Raw genomic sequence first — 13,554 nt, 5'->3', positions numbered from 1 at the left:
TGGATCTAAAAGTTTATGAACTCAAAAAACTATTATGGACCTAATATGTGAATTTTGGGGAAATATGTGTGTACTTACTAGCCACTTGTCCTCCTCCGTTGAATCTATTCACCATTAGAATTAAGGATCACTGGAGTATGTGGACTAATTTAAAGCGATATCATCGTCGCTGCTTAGGGGCGCTATCATGCCTGCAAGAGGGTGAGATGGAAGATAAACACTATACGATGTAACGAAGGATAAACCCCATACGGGAGGAGCACCAAACGGAAGAGGGATAGAAGAGTACCATATGGATCATCATACAGGTGACCATCATATCGATATCCGTGCGGATATGAAGGATGTATAAATAAGTGAATGATGGAGGAGGAGGAGCCCATAAAAGATCGACAGGGATGCGAAGGAGGATTTTGGTATGGAAACTGAGGTTGTGGACTTGTGGAGTGAGGGAATAGGACAAGACGAAACATCCTCGTGACGATTTTGTAAAAGAAAGACTGTCAAAGAAGACATCCACGTTAGAATGGGTGGCGAAAAATTATGGAGATTTGTTGTTAATTAAGTCGGTGAAAGTTTAAAAGTTCAAACTCCACGCGCGATAGAGTGCAATATTAAGAATACAAGAGAGGTGAATGAATTCAAACAACCTTGTTCTATTTATTATAGACCCGATTTTATATTTTTAATTTTTTTGGACTTCAAACAATTTGAAATGGTGTGAACCAATCAAAACATGTTATGTTGCTAAAATTGCATGAATTGGTATTGACCGAATCACACACGAACACTTTCGACCGAACCGGCACGGGCAGTACCTACCGTCGGTTATAACGTGTCAGCATCCCGATTAGAACCAGCCTAATGCACATGCTCTAAGGCTATTTACAATGGTGGTTTCATGGGGTATTTCATGTATTAATTAGCCTGCCACATCAGCTATTTTGATGACATGTCACATCATTTAAGAAGGAAGAGTTTCATGGAGTTTCATGGGGATGAAACCATGTTAACTCGTTTCCAAGATCTTGGAAACTGTGTGAAACCTCCACTGAGAGTGTTTTGTTTCATCTTCATATAATTGAGTGAATCCTATTGGTTATTTATATGCAGCATTTAAGAAGTATGTTGACATATGAAATAGTGAGATGAAACTATCTATTGAGAGAGGGTATTTCATTCATCTATAAATCTGATGTGGCATTTTTGGAAACAGAGACATGAAATCCCCATTGTGAGTAGCCTAAGAGATTAGCGGCACAAATCATAGTCAAGATGGTGTCCTGTTGAGTCGAATTATTGCCGTGCCGTGGTGTCCACCATGCAGGTGGCCAGCTGGCCAGTGACGTCCGCACTCCTGACTCGGACTCGCACCCCATAGGCTCCACCAATCACTCGTTCGCTATCGGCTGCTAGCCAAATTATAAATATAAAATTAATAGGGCTCGCTGATTATATTTTTATAAACCTAAATAAATTTGAGAAAATCTGGTCAGTCTAAATCTCATAACAGTATTTACTTGGGGGGCGGAGATAATCAACAACAACACTTAGGACGTGTTTGTTTTTATTTATAATCTGTTTACGATAAGATGAACACATGAATTTTGACGGTTTAGATTTTGTTTAGAATTTATAGAACTAATAGTTAGAGTATCTCCAAAAGACTAGCTAAATAGTCTGTCAAGCTAAATTTTAGTTACTTAATAACATAATAACATTCCAACAGACTAGCCATTTAATTTGCTAAGCCATCCGACTCTCTAAATTAACTCTCTCACTAGCCAAACTTGGCTAGCAACTCTCGCTAGCCAAGCTAATTTGCATGTTGGAGAGTCTGTTGGAATAAAATGTTATATATAGAGTTTAATATTTATGGAGAGACAAATAAAGAGTAAAAAATAAAGAATCTCTTGGAGATGTTCTTAGTCAGCTAATAGTTAGTTAATAACTAGCTAGGATATTAGTGAGATGTCTCTGAAACCGCTAAGTTAATTTTAGCAACTACTACTACTAGCTATAAAATTTCAACCAGAGCATTAATGTTGTGTTTGGTTTGTGCAGTCACTCTATGCTTCATGAGGTGATGCATCATAAGTTCATTTCCATCAATTTTGGTGGAATTAACTCACTCCTCATGTATATACTAATTATTAGTTTATGAGGAATGAGTTGATGATGGATCAACTCATTCTATTCCACAAACCAAATAAAAAAGTGAGGAGTGAGAAGAAGATAAATCACTTCATTTCTCAAACCAAACACACTATAAATTGTAGTCAGCGACTCAACGTTTCGTTGCTCACAGGACGTTTAAGCAACCGTAATGGGACAATAGTGGGCCTAGATTAGTGTTTTTTTTGTCCTTGGATTAAACAATCGGATGGGCTTAGGCAAAAAGATGGGCTTTGTGAACCCTAAAATACTAAACCCTAAAACCCGATAAGCATAATGACATGGGCACTGCCCCAAGGCCCAGCCCAACGACGACCCGTGCTCAATGTATGTCATCTTCTCCGGTTCATTGCTGTCTTTATTTTCTTCTCCTGAACAACTATGAAGTTCATTGCTGGCTCATTTTATTCATGCAATGTGTTTTCTGTCGGCAGGTTGGTCAGACAGGGAAAATTGTGGCGCCGGAGCTTTATATGGCTTTTGGAGTATCTGGAGCGATACAGCACTTGGCAGGAACGAGAGACTCAAAGGTTATTGTGGCTGTTAATAAAGATGCCGATGCCCCCATATTTCAGGTTGCTTCTCCCATTTAATAAATTATTATGTGTTGTCCGCCAGTATTAAGGCCAACCGGGCATTGGAATTGTCCAAGCTGCAGATTACGGACTGGATGCTGATCTGTTTGGGGTTCTGGATGAGTTCCTGAAGAAGATCCCATAGAAGAAATATGTTGCCGTTATAGTTGTGTACTCTTTGCATTTTCATTTGCCCGTAGGGCCCTAATAAGATGAAATCATCGAACAATGTCAATCACACAATGTCTAATTTCGAAGCTGACGACGTCAGTATGTTCACGATACTTGCACTTCATATATCAAACTGCAGTTTCACGAAAAAGTCATCGACTAACATGAACATCCCCTTGTGAAGCGAACAATCTATGGACAACCAGCACAGCGTCAAAAGGATAACCAGCACATCGACTAACATGAACACCCCCTTGCTAAACCTAAAGAATACATTTTGAGTAATTGTGAGTATAACGATCGCTAGAACACCTTATTCTTTGTGTGGTCCAAAATGAACACGAATGCGTAAGTAACCAAATAAAAAAATTGTAGAGGGTGTCAGTCAATGATATATAATGTTACAAGTAAAATATATGAATCACGGAACTAAACTGCTGGTGTCGGGCTTCCAGCGAGCCAACCCCACATGCCACCCGAACTTTGCCTCTGCTTAGCGTCCATTGCTGCTTGCTCCGAAGCGGCTCTCTGTCGCCGAAGCAGCTCGACCTCCTTTTCCAATGCATCCATACTCTGAAGCTTTTGTCGAAGTTCCGCAACATCAACCTGAGGCATTTTGGAAACGAAGTATGACGAGAGCAGTATAAAACAATGATGGCTAGACCATAAGATATCCCATGGACAAGTGCCAGTGGCTATGATTGGTTTGGAATTATGCACAACTCAGAACACCAGCGTGTACCTCAAGTTTGAAACATCTTGACTGCTCAGAAGCAAGTTGGCCACGGACAGCTTGAAGTTCCTATACAAGGTAAATGGGAAAGGCATATAGATCAGACATCAGCTGAGCGATAATATTTGAACAGTGCACAACAGATTGTGTTCAATATGCCAGCATGTCACCCAAAAAAATATATCGCACATGGCATTACCATCATTTATTAATGATTCAATGAATAACCCATACAGGGGGCATTCAACACAGTGAATGCTTTGGTCTAAACATTAGCAGAATGGAGTTTAAAAGTAGCGTCAAATCTCAGTATACTTCTAAAGATACATAACGGCTGTAGTATTTTAAAGAGAAGGTTAATTAGAAGCTTAAATGAATGTGCATGATAAAAGAAAATAAAAAACAAGTAAAACACAAGGTAAGAGAAAGATGGTTTGCCTTTGTCAGCTCTGCATTTCTAGTCTCTGCTCGGGCAATGTCTTCTTTAAGTTGCACAGTTTGCAGCTGTTCCCTGCTAAGTGTTGCTTCTAGTTCCTCTTTCTGAGCTTTAAGATCTGCTAAAAGCTGTTCACTTGCTTCATCATTTCTGTTATTCTGGAATTCAGCACAGCACAAGGCAAAAGAAAGATCTTGTGAGTATCCTATAAGTTGGATCATCAACAGCAACCACCATCATGAACTTTGTAACGGACGAATTATATTTGTTATTTGTTAATACTTATATCACTATTAGCTGTATTGTCTTCCTTGCAGAAATTCGATAGACACCAAATATGGACACATGTCATATACTTCTAGCCAACAAGAACAAGGAAAAGTATCCTGGGCAGGAAATTACCAGGTCTGAATCAGCGTTGTCCACAGAAATCTCCCGTATCTTCCCATCTTGATAAATTTCAGCCTCAGGTTCTATGACCCTAGATGTAGTATCTGAGAGAGTTTCTTCTTTTAAAGTTGACTGTGAATCTGATTTGAGGCTAAGTTTAAGAGTGTAAACCTGTTCATCATAGAAAAAAGATGTTGGTAGAAGTTAATTCCATGAATGAAAATAATATTTAAATGTCAATTACCTCATTGTTGTATCGTCCATTGTATCCTCCAAAAGAGATGAGATAATCATAACCACCATAATTGCTATGCACTAAAGTCATGCCCTAGAAAATACCAACATTCAAATATTAGCAGCCAAGGAAAATCATCTTAACCAATAACCTCTGAATGCTGTTCAAGAGATATACCTCACTAGCAAGGGGGACTCGTCCTTCCACAGTGCTAACAACCGACCACGTCAGAGTTGACATGTTAAGCACAAGTGTTTCAGAAACACCTGTGGAGGCAAGTGTATGAGTTATGTTTGGCATAAAAATGCAAAGAAGATCACAGGCCACTGTTTGGGTACGTTGAGATTGGGTGGAATCCCAACACATCCAAACAAGCTCTCAGGAGGCAGAATGTACTAGTAACATGTTCACACAAATTGAACTCACAATGAGTCAATGACCACCACACAGTAGTTATCAACAAGGATGTTAACATAATAAGTTAAGACATCTTACCACTTTTATTATTGCCACCCCCAACTATGTACCAGTTCTCGCCGACAGTTCCACCTGCATGGCCAGCTCTTGGACTTGGAGTCGGGCCTTGTTGTTTGGGTCTTGACCATTCCATCTGTAATTTCCAACGATAAAATTTAGTAGTCAAAGATAGCACAATAAACTTGGAGTTCCAGGGAGAGACAAGTTTGTACCGTCTGCAAATCAAGGACATGTAGGTCATTGAAACATGTTGCATGAGACCCCCCACCAAAAATTAAAAGATAGCGGTCAGCATGGCAAGCAGCAGCATGGTCTGACCTTGGAGAAGGAGGGGTGCCTCTGAAACACAAAACCAACATTGCGATGAGCTAAAGTCAAAACTCAAAAGATAGTAATAAAATGTTCAGCTTAAAAAAAGAACACTAAGTGTTTTCAGAACATGTGCATGAACTGACCTAATGAGGTTATCCCACAATCCATGTATACATGTTACAACAATAGAGTTCGATCAATTTTTTACATGGGGAATACACATTACACCTCCATAATGGAAGTTTAGAAACATGCTCCCTTTTACTAAGAAAGTATATTAAAGGCTTTGATGCGAATATATATATATTACACCTGGGTGCATTCAATATAGAGAATGCACCCAGGCCGAACCTACGCCAGGAGCACCTGGTCCGAGCCAACCGCCCCACCCAGGCCGAACCGACGCTTCGTCCCTCCCGACAGAACCTCTTCACTTCCCCGCTCCCGCCCCTCTTTCTCCGCGAACGGCTCAACCTCTTCACTTCCCCGGCGACGTAGCCGTTGCGCGCGCGCCCGCGTCCCGCGGTGCAAGCGCATCCACCCCCTCTCCCGTTTCTCTCTCATTTGATCGTTTTCTAGGTAAGAGCGTAACTGCTTCCATCCAAAATTTTTTCCCAAGTGTTGCAACTAATATTATCTGTTGATTGCCATTAGTAATTGTTGTATTTTGTGCGGATACATTTCATTTGAATAAGCAGTTTGTGTTCTAGATTATCAACTCAGATGTTTCCACTTTTTGCAACTGCAGTGTACCTTTTTTTTGCAACCGGTCCATCACATAAGTTGCAACTGTATAATTTTAACTTTCAACCCACAGACATCATTCATGTCTTTTGCAACTGTACTCATATACAACTAGTTATTGGTTTAAATTCACTGTTGCAACTGTCCCAGCAGTAATTATTTTACCAGTCTTATTGCAACTGGCTTATGGCGCATGTGACAATTCTGTCCACTTTTGACTTTTTTTTCATTATCTGGAATTCAACCACACACACTAATGTGTGTTGCAGCATTAGTGTGTATTGCAACTATTTTTTGTTCCTCTTTGTACTGTGTGTTTTAGTTTGTTGATTAACAATTTTTGGTTATGAGATCTGTACCATGTGCTTGTGCCCTCACGTTTTTTTCATTCCCATTTTTTCAGTGATTTTTATAATGGACAAGAACATAATGTCACAGGCCAGCAAGGCGCTGACACTGTCCGTCGCTCTCCTCGTGTACAAAACAAGAGAAAGGAATTAGATAAAAATGAATTGAAGGAAAGAAGGAAGAGGTTAAGGTTGAAAGTCCCCTTGTCTCCTATTCAAGATGAAGAAAGTGATGATGAACAAGACCCAGAGTTTGCTCCTGCCGGCGATGGTTCTGGCGACGACAATGTTGTTATTGTTGGTGGCAATGAGAATAAGGGTAAAACTAAGACGCGAGTTATACGATGCTCACCTGGGAAGTTCATAAAGCTTGTGAATGCTCTTTCCGATGAATTGAAAGGTGAAGTAGTTGCCAAGGGGTTTGGCGGCCTGCTAAGATTCAAGCCGCACTTATTGTCCAGAAAATTGCTCAGCTGGCTGATGCAGAAGCTTAACCCGGAGACGATGAAATTAGAGATTGGTGGTGGAAAAGAGATTTCAATCACTGAGCACAGTATTGGTGTGTTTTGCAGTTACCAAACGTTGGCCGTGACTCGCCCCCCATGTCAGATGCAGATGCTCGTGCCTTGCGGGACGAGCTGGGAGAGCAAATTTGTGGCAACTCTTATAGACGCAGATCTGGTATCAATCTATCTGTTATCACTGATCGACTGCAGAAAAGGATTCTCACTGGGGAGCTGGGCCTGAGAGCCTTTTTCATGGCTGCATTTCAGCGTCTGCTATTCTCCAACACTGACACTCGCATCAGGATTGATGATGTAAAGTATACTCAGGACATCCAGAACATGGCCAACAAGAACTGGTGCAAAGCGGTAGTTGACAGGCTCAGCATAGTTGCTCGTCTTTATAAAAAGGATTTTGCGGAGAAAGGCATCAACGCAACCATCAGTGGATGCGGGATCTTTGTAGTTGTAAGCTCAACACACACATTCAATTTTTGCCCTTGCAACTTACTCTTCCAATTACATAAGTAGTAACTGTTTTATGTTTACTGTTACAACTGTCATATGTTACAAGTTGCAGTTTGATTTACTTTTTTGATTTTTTTATGATAGCTTAGTTCATAGTATTTTTGCCCTTTCAACTTACTCTTCCAATCACACATTCACATGTTGCTACTTTGTGTACAACATAAATTACAAAATACATGTGAATGTGTGAACTAAGCTATCATAAAAAAATCAAATTACAACTTGTAACATATGACAGTTGTAACAGTAAACATAAAACAGTTACTACTTGTGTAATTGAAGAGTAAGTTGCAAGGGCAAAAATTGAATGTGTGTGTTGAGCTTACAGCTACGAAGATCCCGCATCCACTGATGGGTGCGTTGATGCCTTTCTCCGCAAAATCCTTTTTATAAAGACGGGCATCTATGCTGAGCCTGTCAGCTACCGCTTTGCACCAGTTCTTGTTGGCCATGTTCTGGATGTACCGAGTATACTTTACATCATCAATCCTGATGCGAGTGTCAGTGTTGGAGAATAGCAGACACTGAAATGCAGCCATGAAAAAGACTCTCAGGCCTAGCTCCCCAGTGAGAATCCTCTTCTGCAGTCGATCAGTGATAACAGATAGATTGATACCAGATCTGCGTCTATAAGAGTTGCCACAAATTTGCTCTCCCAGCTCGTCCCGCAAGGCACGAGCATCTGCATCAGACATGGGGGGCGGGTCACGGCCAACGTTTGGTAACTGCAAAACACACCAAACACTGTGCTCAGTGATTGGAATCTCTTTTCCACCACCAATCTCTAATTTCATCGTCTCCGGGTTAAGCTTCCGCATCAGCTAGCTGAGCAATTTTCTGGACAATAAGTGCGGCTTGAATCTCAGCAGGCCGCCAAACCCCTTGGCAACTACTTCACCTTTCAATTCATCGGAGAGAGCATTCACAAGCTTTATGAACTTCCCAGGTGAGCATCGTATAACTCGCGTCTTAGTTTACCCTTATTCTCATCGCCACCAACAATAACAACATTGTCGTCGCCAGAACTATCGCCGGCAGGAGCAAACTCTGGGTCTTGTTCATCATCACTTTCTTCATCTTGAATAGGAGACAAGGGGACTTTCAACCTTAACCTCTTCCTTCTTTCCTTCAATTCATTTTTATCTAATTCCTTTCTCTTGTTTTGTACACGAGGAGAGCGACGGACAGTGTCAGCGCCTTTCTGGCCTGTGACATTCTGTTCTTGATCCATTATAAAAACCACTGAAAAAATGGGAATGAAAAAAACGTGAGGGCACAAGCACATGGTACAGATCTCATAACCAAAAATTGCTAATCAACAAACTAAAACACACAGTACAAATAGAAACAAAAAATAGTTGCAATACACACTAATGCTGCAACACACATTAGTGTGTGTGGTTGAATTCCAGATAATGAAAAAAGTCAAAAGTGGACAGAATTGTCACATGCGCCATAAGCCAGTTGCAACAAGACTAGTAAAATAATTACTGCTGGGACAGTTGCAACAGTGAATTTAAACCAATAACTAGTTGTATATGAGCACAGTTGCAAAAGACAGGAATGATGTCTGTGGGTTGAAAGTTAAAATTATACAGTTGCAACTTATGTGATGGACCAGTTGCAAAAAAAGGTACACTGCAGTTGCAAAAAGTGGAAACATCTGAGTTGATAATCTAGAACACAAACTGCTTATTCAAATGAAATGTATCCGCACAAAATACAACAATTACTAATTGCAATCAACAGATAATACTAGTTGCAACACTTGGGAAAAAATGGGGATTACCAGTCTATTACCGAAGATAACAAAACAAATCCAACAAAATCAATGTACTTAAATCGGGTCCTCCAAATTGCAACAAGGTTAATGGACAGTTACACATAATATGATAACCTAATTATCAACATATACTCCGCATCAGAATAACACTAAAAAATTTGGGTGGAAGCAGTTACGCTCTTACCTAGAAAACGATCAAATGACAGAGAAATGGGAGAGGGGGCGGATGCGCTTGCACCGCGGGCGCGCGCGCAACGGCTCCGGCGCGGGCTACGTCGTCGGGGAAGTGAAGAGGTTCTGTCGGGAGCCGTTCGCGGAGAAGTGGGGCGGGGGCGGGGAAGTGAAGAGGTTCTGTCGGGAGTGTGCGGGAGGGATGAATACGAGCGCGGGTGCGCGGGCTACGTCGCCGGGGAAGTGAAGAGGTTGAGCCGTTCCCAGAGAAAGAGGAGCGGGGGCGGGGAAGTGAAAAGGTTCTGTCGGGAGCGTGCGGGGAGGGACGAAGCGTCGATTCGGCCTGGGTGGGGCGGTTGGCTCAGACCATGTGCTTTTGGCGCGTAGGTTCGGCCTGGGTGCATTCTCTATATTGAATGCACCCAGTTGTAATATACATATATAGCAGAGAAGTGGTGGAAACTAGTATGTTGAAGAGAAATTACTGAGAAGTGTTAACCTACTATATGTGTAACAGTTAACATGCATCTCGATTATGTTGGAGACAAGTGTGCCAATCACATCACATCCAGGAACTTTTGAAAGTAATATTTTAACTTTTGAGCACACATAGGAAAGATACATGAAGCTAACAGCAATTTTCTTTTCTTCTCACTAGGTGAAAAACTGTGCATTAAGGCCATCAGGTTGCTACTCACATTGCATCCACATCATCCCATGTCATGGTTTCAAGATCAAGGATGTGCAAGTCATTCAAGAGACACCGTTCTGCATCTTCACCACCAAACAAAACTAGCGTCGTTCCAACAAGAGTCACTGTTTGACCTCCACGAGAAACCTGCAGCAGATGAAATTTATGTAAGTAAATGCACTTTTCTGCATATAACTGGGTAACTAATACCAAAGTCATTGTGGAATGTTGTGGCACAATTTCTTTAATAGTCATTTCGAAATACAGGCTCTAAGCTAAAATCAAGTACAGATAGAACTATAGAAAAAACCATCTGAGCAAGTCCACCAAAACAAAATGCGCATGCTCAAACAAACGAATAGCGGAACAAAAGAAACCATAACTAGAACTGGCGCTGTTGGTTCACAGATTCAGAGTTACAGTAACCGATTTGAAGAGAAATCATTACCGGTGGTTTCCCATAAGTCCTGACAATCGACCAAGTACAAGTATGTGGATCAAATTCCTTCACTAGAACCAGAAACAACAGCAGAATAAATTAATGTGTGGCATAATAAGTAGAAAAGGTACCAAAACAGATTAAAACTGATTTTATCAAACCTGTAACGCCTTCAGATGGATCTTTTGTATGCCCAGCAATAGATAAAAATTTGTTGCCCCATGAAATCTTCAAAATGGTATAGAATAAAAAGCAACTGCCATTAACTACTGGCTTCAAGATAAATGGCTATGAAAGAGTTGTGCAGAAGTTTACCAAAGAATGACCAGCACATGGAGCAATTTGTGTTGTTTTAGTGGAATCAGCAGGTTCTGCTTGCAATTTGGCATCAACCTTGGACCAGGTCAAACTCTTCAGATCCAAAGCCTACTTTGGTATAAATTATGAAAAATAAAAATCACTAATTAGAACAATAATACTTAATGCTGACCTGCTTTCAGGTGACATTTGAATTGCTAGTGCATTTAAACGAATTTGTTTTCCACCCCCTTGAAACTCCTTATTCCTAATATTATCTTAACAGTTTTGGCTAAGAAAATGCTACCCTATTAGCTTGATAATTAAGATGCAGGTAATATCCAAAAATATATAGAAATTTGTTTGCACAGCAGTTATCTCTTCACATAGTTACAGTACTTAATTTCATAAGAGTATAATAGCCCAAGTTTGGCATAAGGAAGCACATCGAAGAATCATTGTGGCAAGAAACACACGTTGAAACCACACCAATATAAGGAAAAGGTCAAGGTTAGGGAGCATGAACACAAATTGAAGATTATCCCAGAAATTGTATGCATTAAGGCAGTCTCTTTAAAGATGGTTTGATCAAAAGCAGTATAACATCATATGCTTAGAGTGATAGAGTCACATGCTTCCAAGACATAGCTAACACTGACAACTTAGGATGCATACCTATGATGTTAGGGATTGTTTTATTCAACTTCGCGTACCTGAAGGTCACTAAGGTAACGTCCATTATGGTTTCCACCAAATATATACATCTTATTTTGCAGCACAGTTGCTCCATGCTACAGAAACCAGAGTTCTCATTAGTGCTTCAGAATTAAATAGAGAAAAACAATCAAAGAAGAATAAAGTATTTGGTGCACCTCATAACGAGGCTTCGGACGAAGACCACTGACAGATAATGGAGTCCACTGATCATGAGAACTAACAGTACTAAGGCCTTCCAGAATAACGTCTTTGTCCTGAGCCTCCACAGAACTTCCATTTTCAGAAATGTTTGGTTCTGGAATTGATGTTCCATTTGTTGAACCCGGTACACTATGTGGCTCGTCTTTTGGTTTCTAACAAAAAGAAAGACAGATGAATAATTTGATAAACCTGCTAAGAGAAAAAAAACTAGAGAACTAGACATTGGGACAGTGCACTAAATGATAAATTGATAAGACCAATAGTATCAAGTTCTCTAGGTTTTTGTCCAGAGAAAAAAAGGACCAATGAATGACCTACATGCATCTGAATATCTACAACAGGCTCAGGGTTGAACTCAGGGGCCCTAGAGTACCATCCAGGATCTTCTTCCTGCCAGAATACCAATACATCTATCAAATCCATTTGCACAGGAACAACCGCAACTTGCTTAGGAGTAAAAGTCTTTATTGTTATTGCACACACTGAACACTATCATGTAATCATTCATACCTCTAAGATTTTGACAAAAAGACGCATCGCCTCCGCTGAAGGCATGCTTCCAAGCCCATGCCAGCTAAAAACACAAAATGATATAATCAATAAGTATCGTTTTCAGAATCCACACTTCAATGTACAGTATTTTCTGGGCATTTCCCACTATCAGCTCTCCAGGCTGACTCCCCATGATCTAAATTACATGAGTATCATGGTTATTGTAGCATAGGCATTGCCGCATTGGGGACGAAATCACATTTCCAATTTTGGGCTAAGCAATGAGACAGGCTGACACTACACGAGAGTGAACTACTCAACTCTCTGCTAATGTTTAGACCCAATTCAAGTTTTAAGAAAATCCTGAGGTTTCACTTTTTCACAATTGATAAAGAAGAAACTATACTTAAGTTGGATTGTGTTGTCACTGTTGCAACGTGAAGTTTGAGTGCAGTTTCCAATGGTACTAACCTCGTCCATTTGCTCTGCTCCACGGGGTTCCACGCTCTTGGCTTGGGCACATTGCATGGCCCAACAGTGGCCTGCATCAAAACAAAACCCAAAAAACACTAACCGAATTGCGATCGTCAACCAAAGGAAATCTCTCTCCGGAGGACGAAGAAGAGCAAACTAACGACACAATTTAATCCCAACCAACACAGTTCAGGCAATCTCACGCTAGATCCACTCATTCCACCCCCACAGCCAAATTAATAGCCAAAATGGTAAAAAAAAAACGGCTGGCGCTTCACCTGCTGGTGCAAGCCGTAGAGGAGGAGGGCGACGTCGTTCTGGAAGCGGGAGATAGCTGCGGAGGAGGTGGCCTCGCCGACTCCGAACCCAGCGTAGGCCGCGGCGGCGTAGAAGCGGTCGGGGTAGGCGAGTCCGGAGCTCGCCATGGCCGGCGCCGCGCCCTGGATCTCCGCCCGGATCTCGCCTTCGCGCCGGTCAACCGGCGCGAGACGGCGGGTAGAGTTTACTCTTCCGAACCGCAGCTCTTCTTCCTCGCCGATGTATTGTAGAGTCAATCTGCAGGGTGAACTCGCGCCGAGATCTGGAGGAAGGGACTCAAGGGAGGGAGACGGGGAGCCGACGCTGGCCTCGTCCCTTCGCGGGCGACGCTTAACGCTCCCCGCC

At 41.4% G+C, this 13,554-nt stretch overlaps 1 protein-coding gene across 1 annotated transcript; it reads right to left on the bottom strand.

The window, feature by feature from the left end:
* Nucleotides 1-3,271: 3,271 nt before the first annotated feature.
* Nucleotides 3,272-13,501, bottom strand: LOC100382902 (uncharacterized). Its single transcript, NM_001175590.1, has 18 exons — nucleotides 13,170-13,501; nucleotides 12,889-12,959; nucleotides 12,436-12,499; nucleotides 12,244-12,315; nucleotides 11,880-12,077; nucleotides 11,721-11,798; nucleotides 11,026-11,136; nucleotides 10,872-10,938; nucleotides 10,720-10,781; nucleotides 10,279-10,418; nucleotides 5,405-5,531; nucleotides 5,211-5,325; nucleotides 4,893-4,981; nucleotides 4,725-4,808; nucleotides 4,493-4,651; nucleotides 4,093-4,248; nucleotides 3,664-3,723; nucleotides 3,272-3,527 (listed from the first exon to the last, which is right to left on the bottom strand). The coding sequence occupies exons 1-18, from the start codon at nucleotides 13,314-13,316 to the stop codon at nucleotides 3,351-3,353; spliced, it is 1,977 nt and encodes a 658-aa protein (NP_001169061.1). The 5' UTR covers nucleotides 13,317-13,501; the 3' UTR covers nucleotides 3,272-3,350.
* Between the last annotated feature and the right edge of the window lie 53 nt (nucleotides 13,502-13,554).

This window comes from Zea mays, chromosome 5, assembly GCF_902167145.1.
Source record: "Zea mays cultivar B73 chromosome 5, Zm-B73-REFERENCE-NAM-5.0, whole genome shotgun sequence".
Classification (NCBI taxonomy): Eukaryota; Viridiplantae; Streptophyta; class Magnoliopsida; order Poales; family Poaceae; genus Zea; species Zea mays.
The sequence above is the reverse complement of the archived record's forward strand: the minus strand, read 5'-3'. Positions and strand labels throughout refer to the sequence as shown.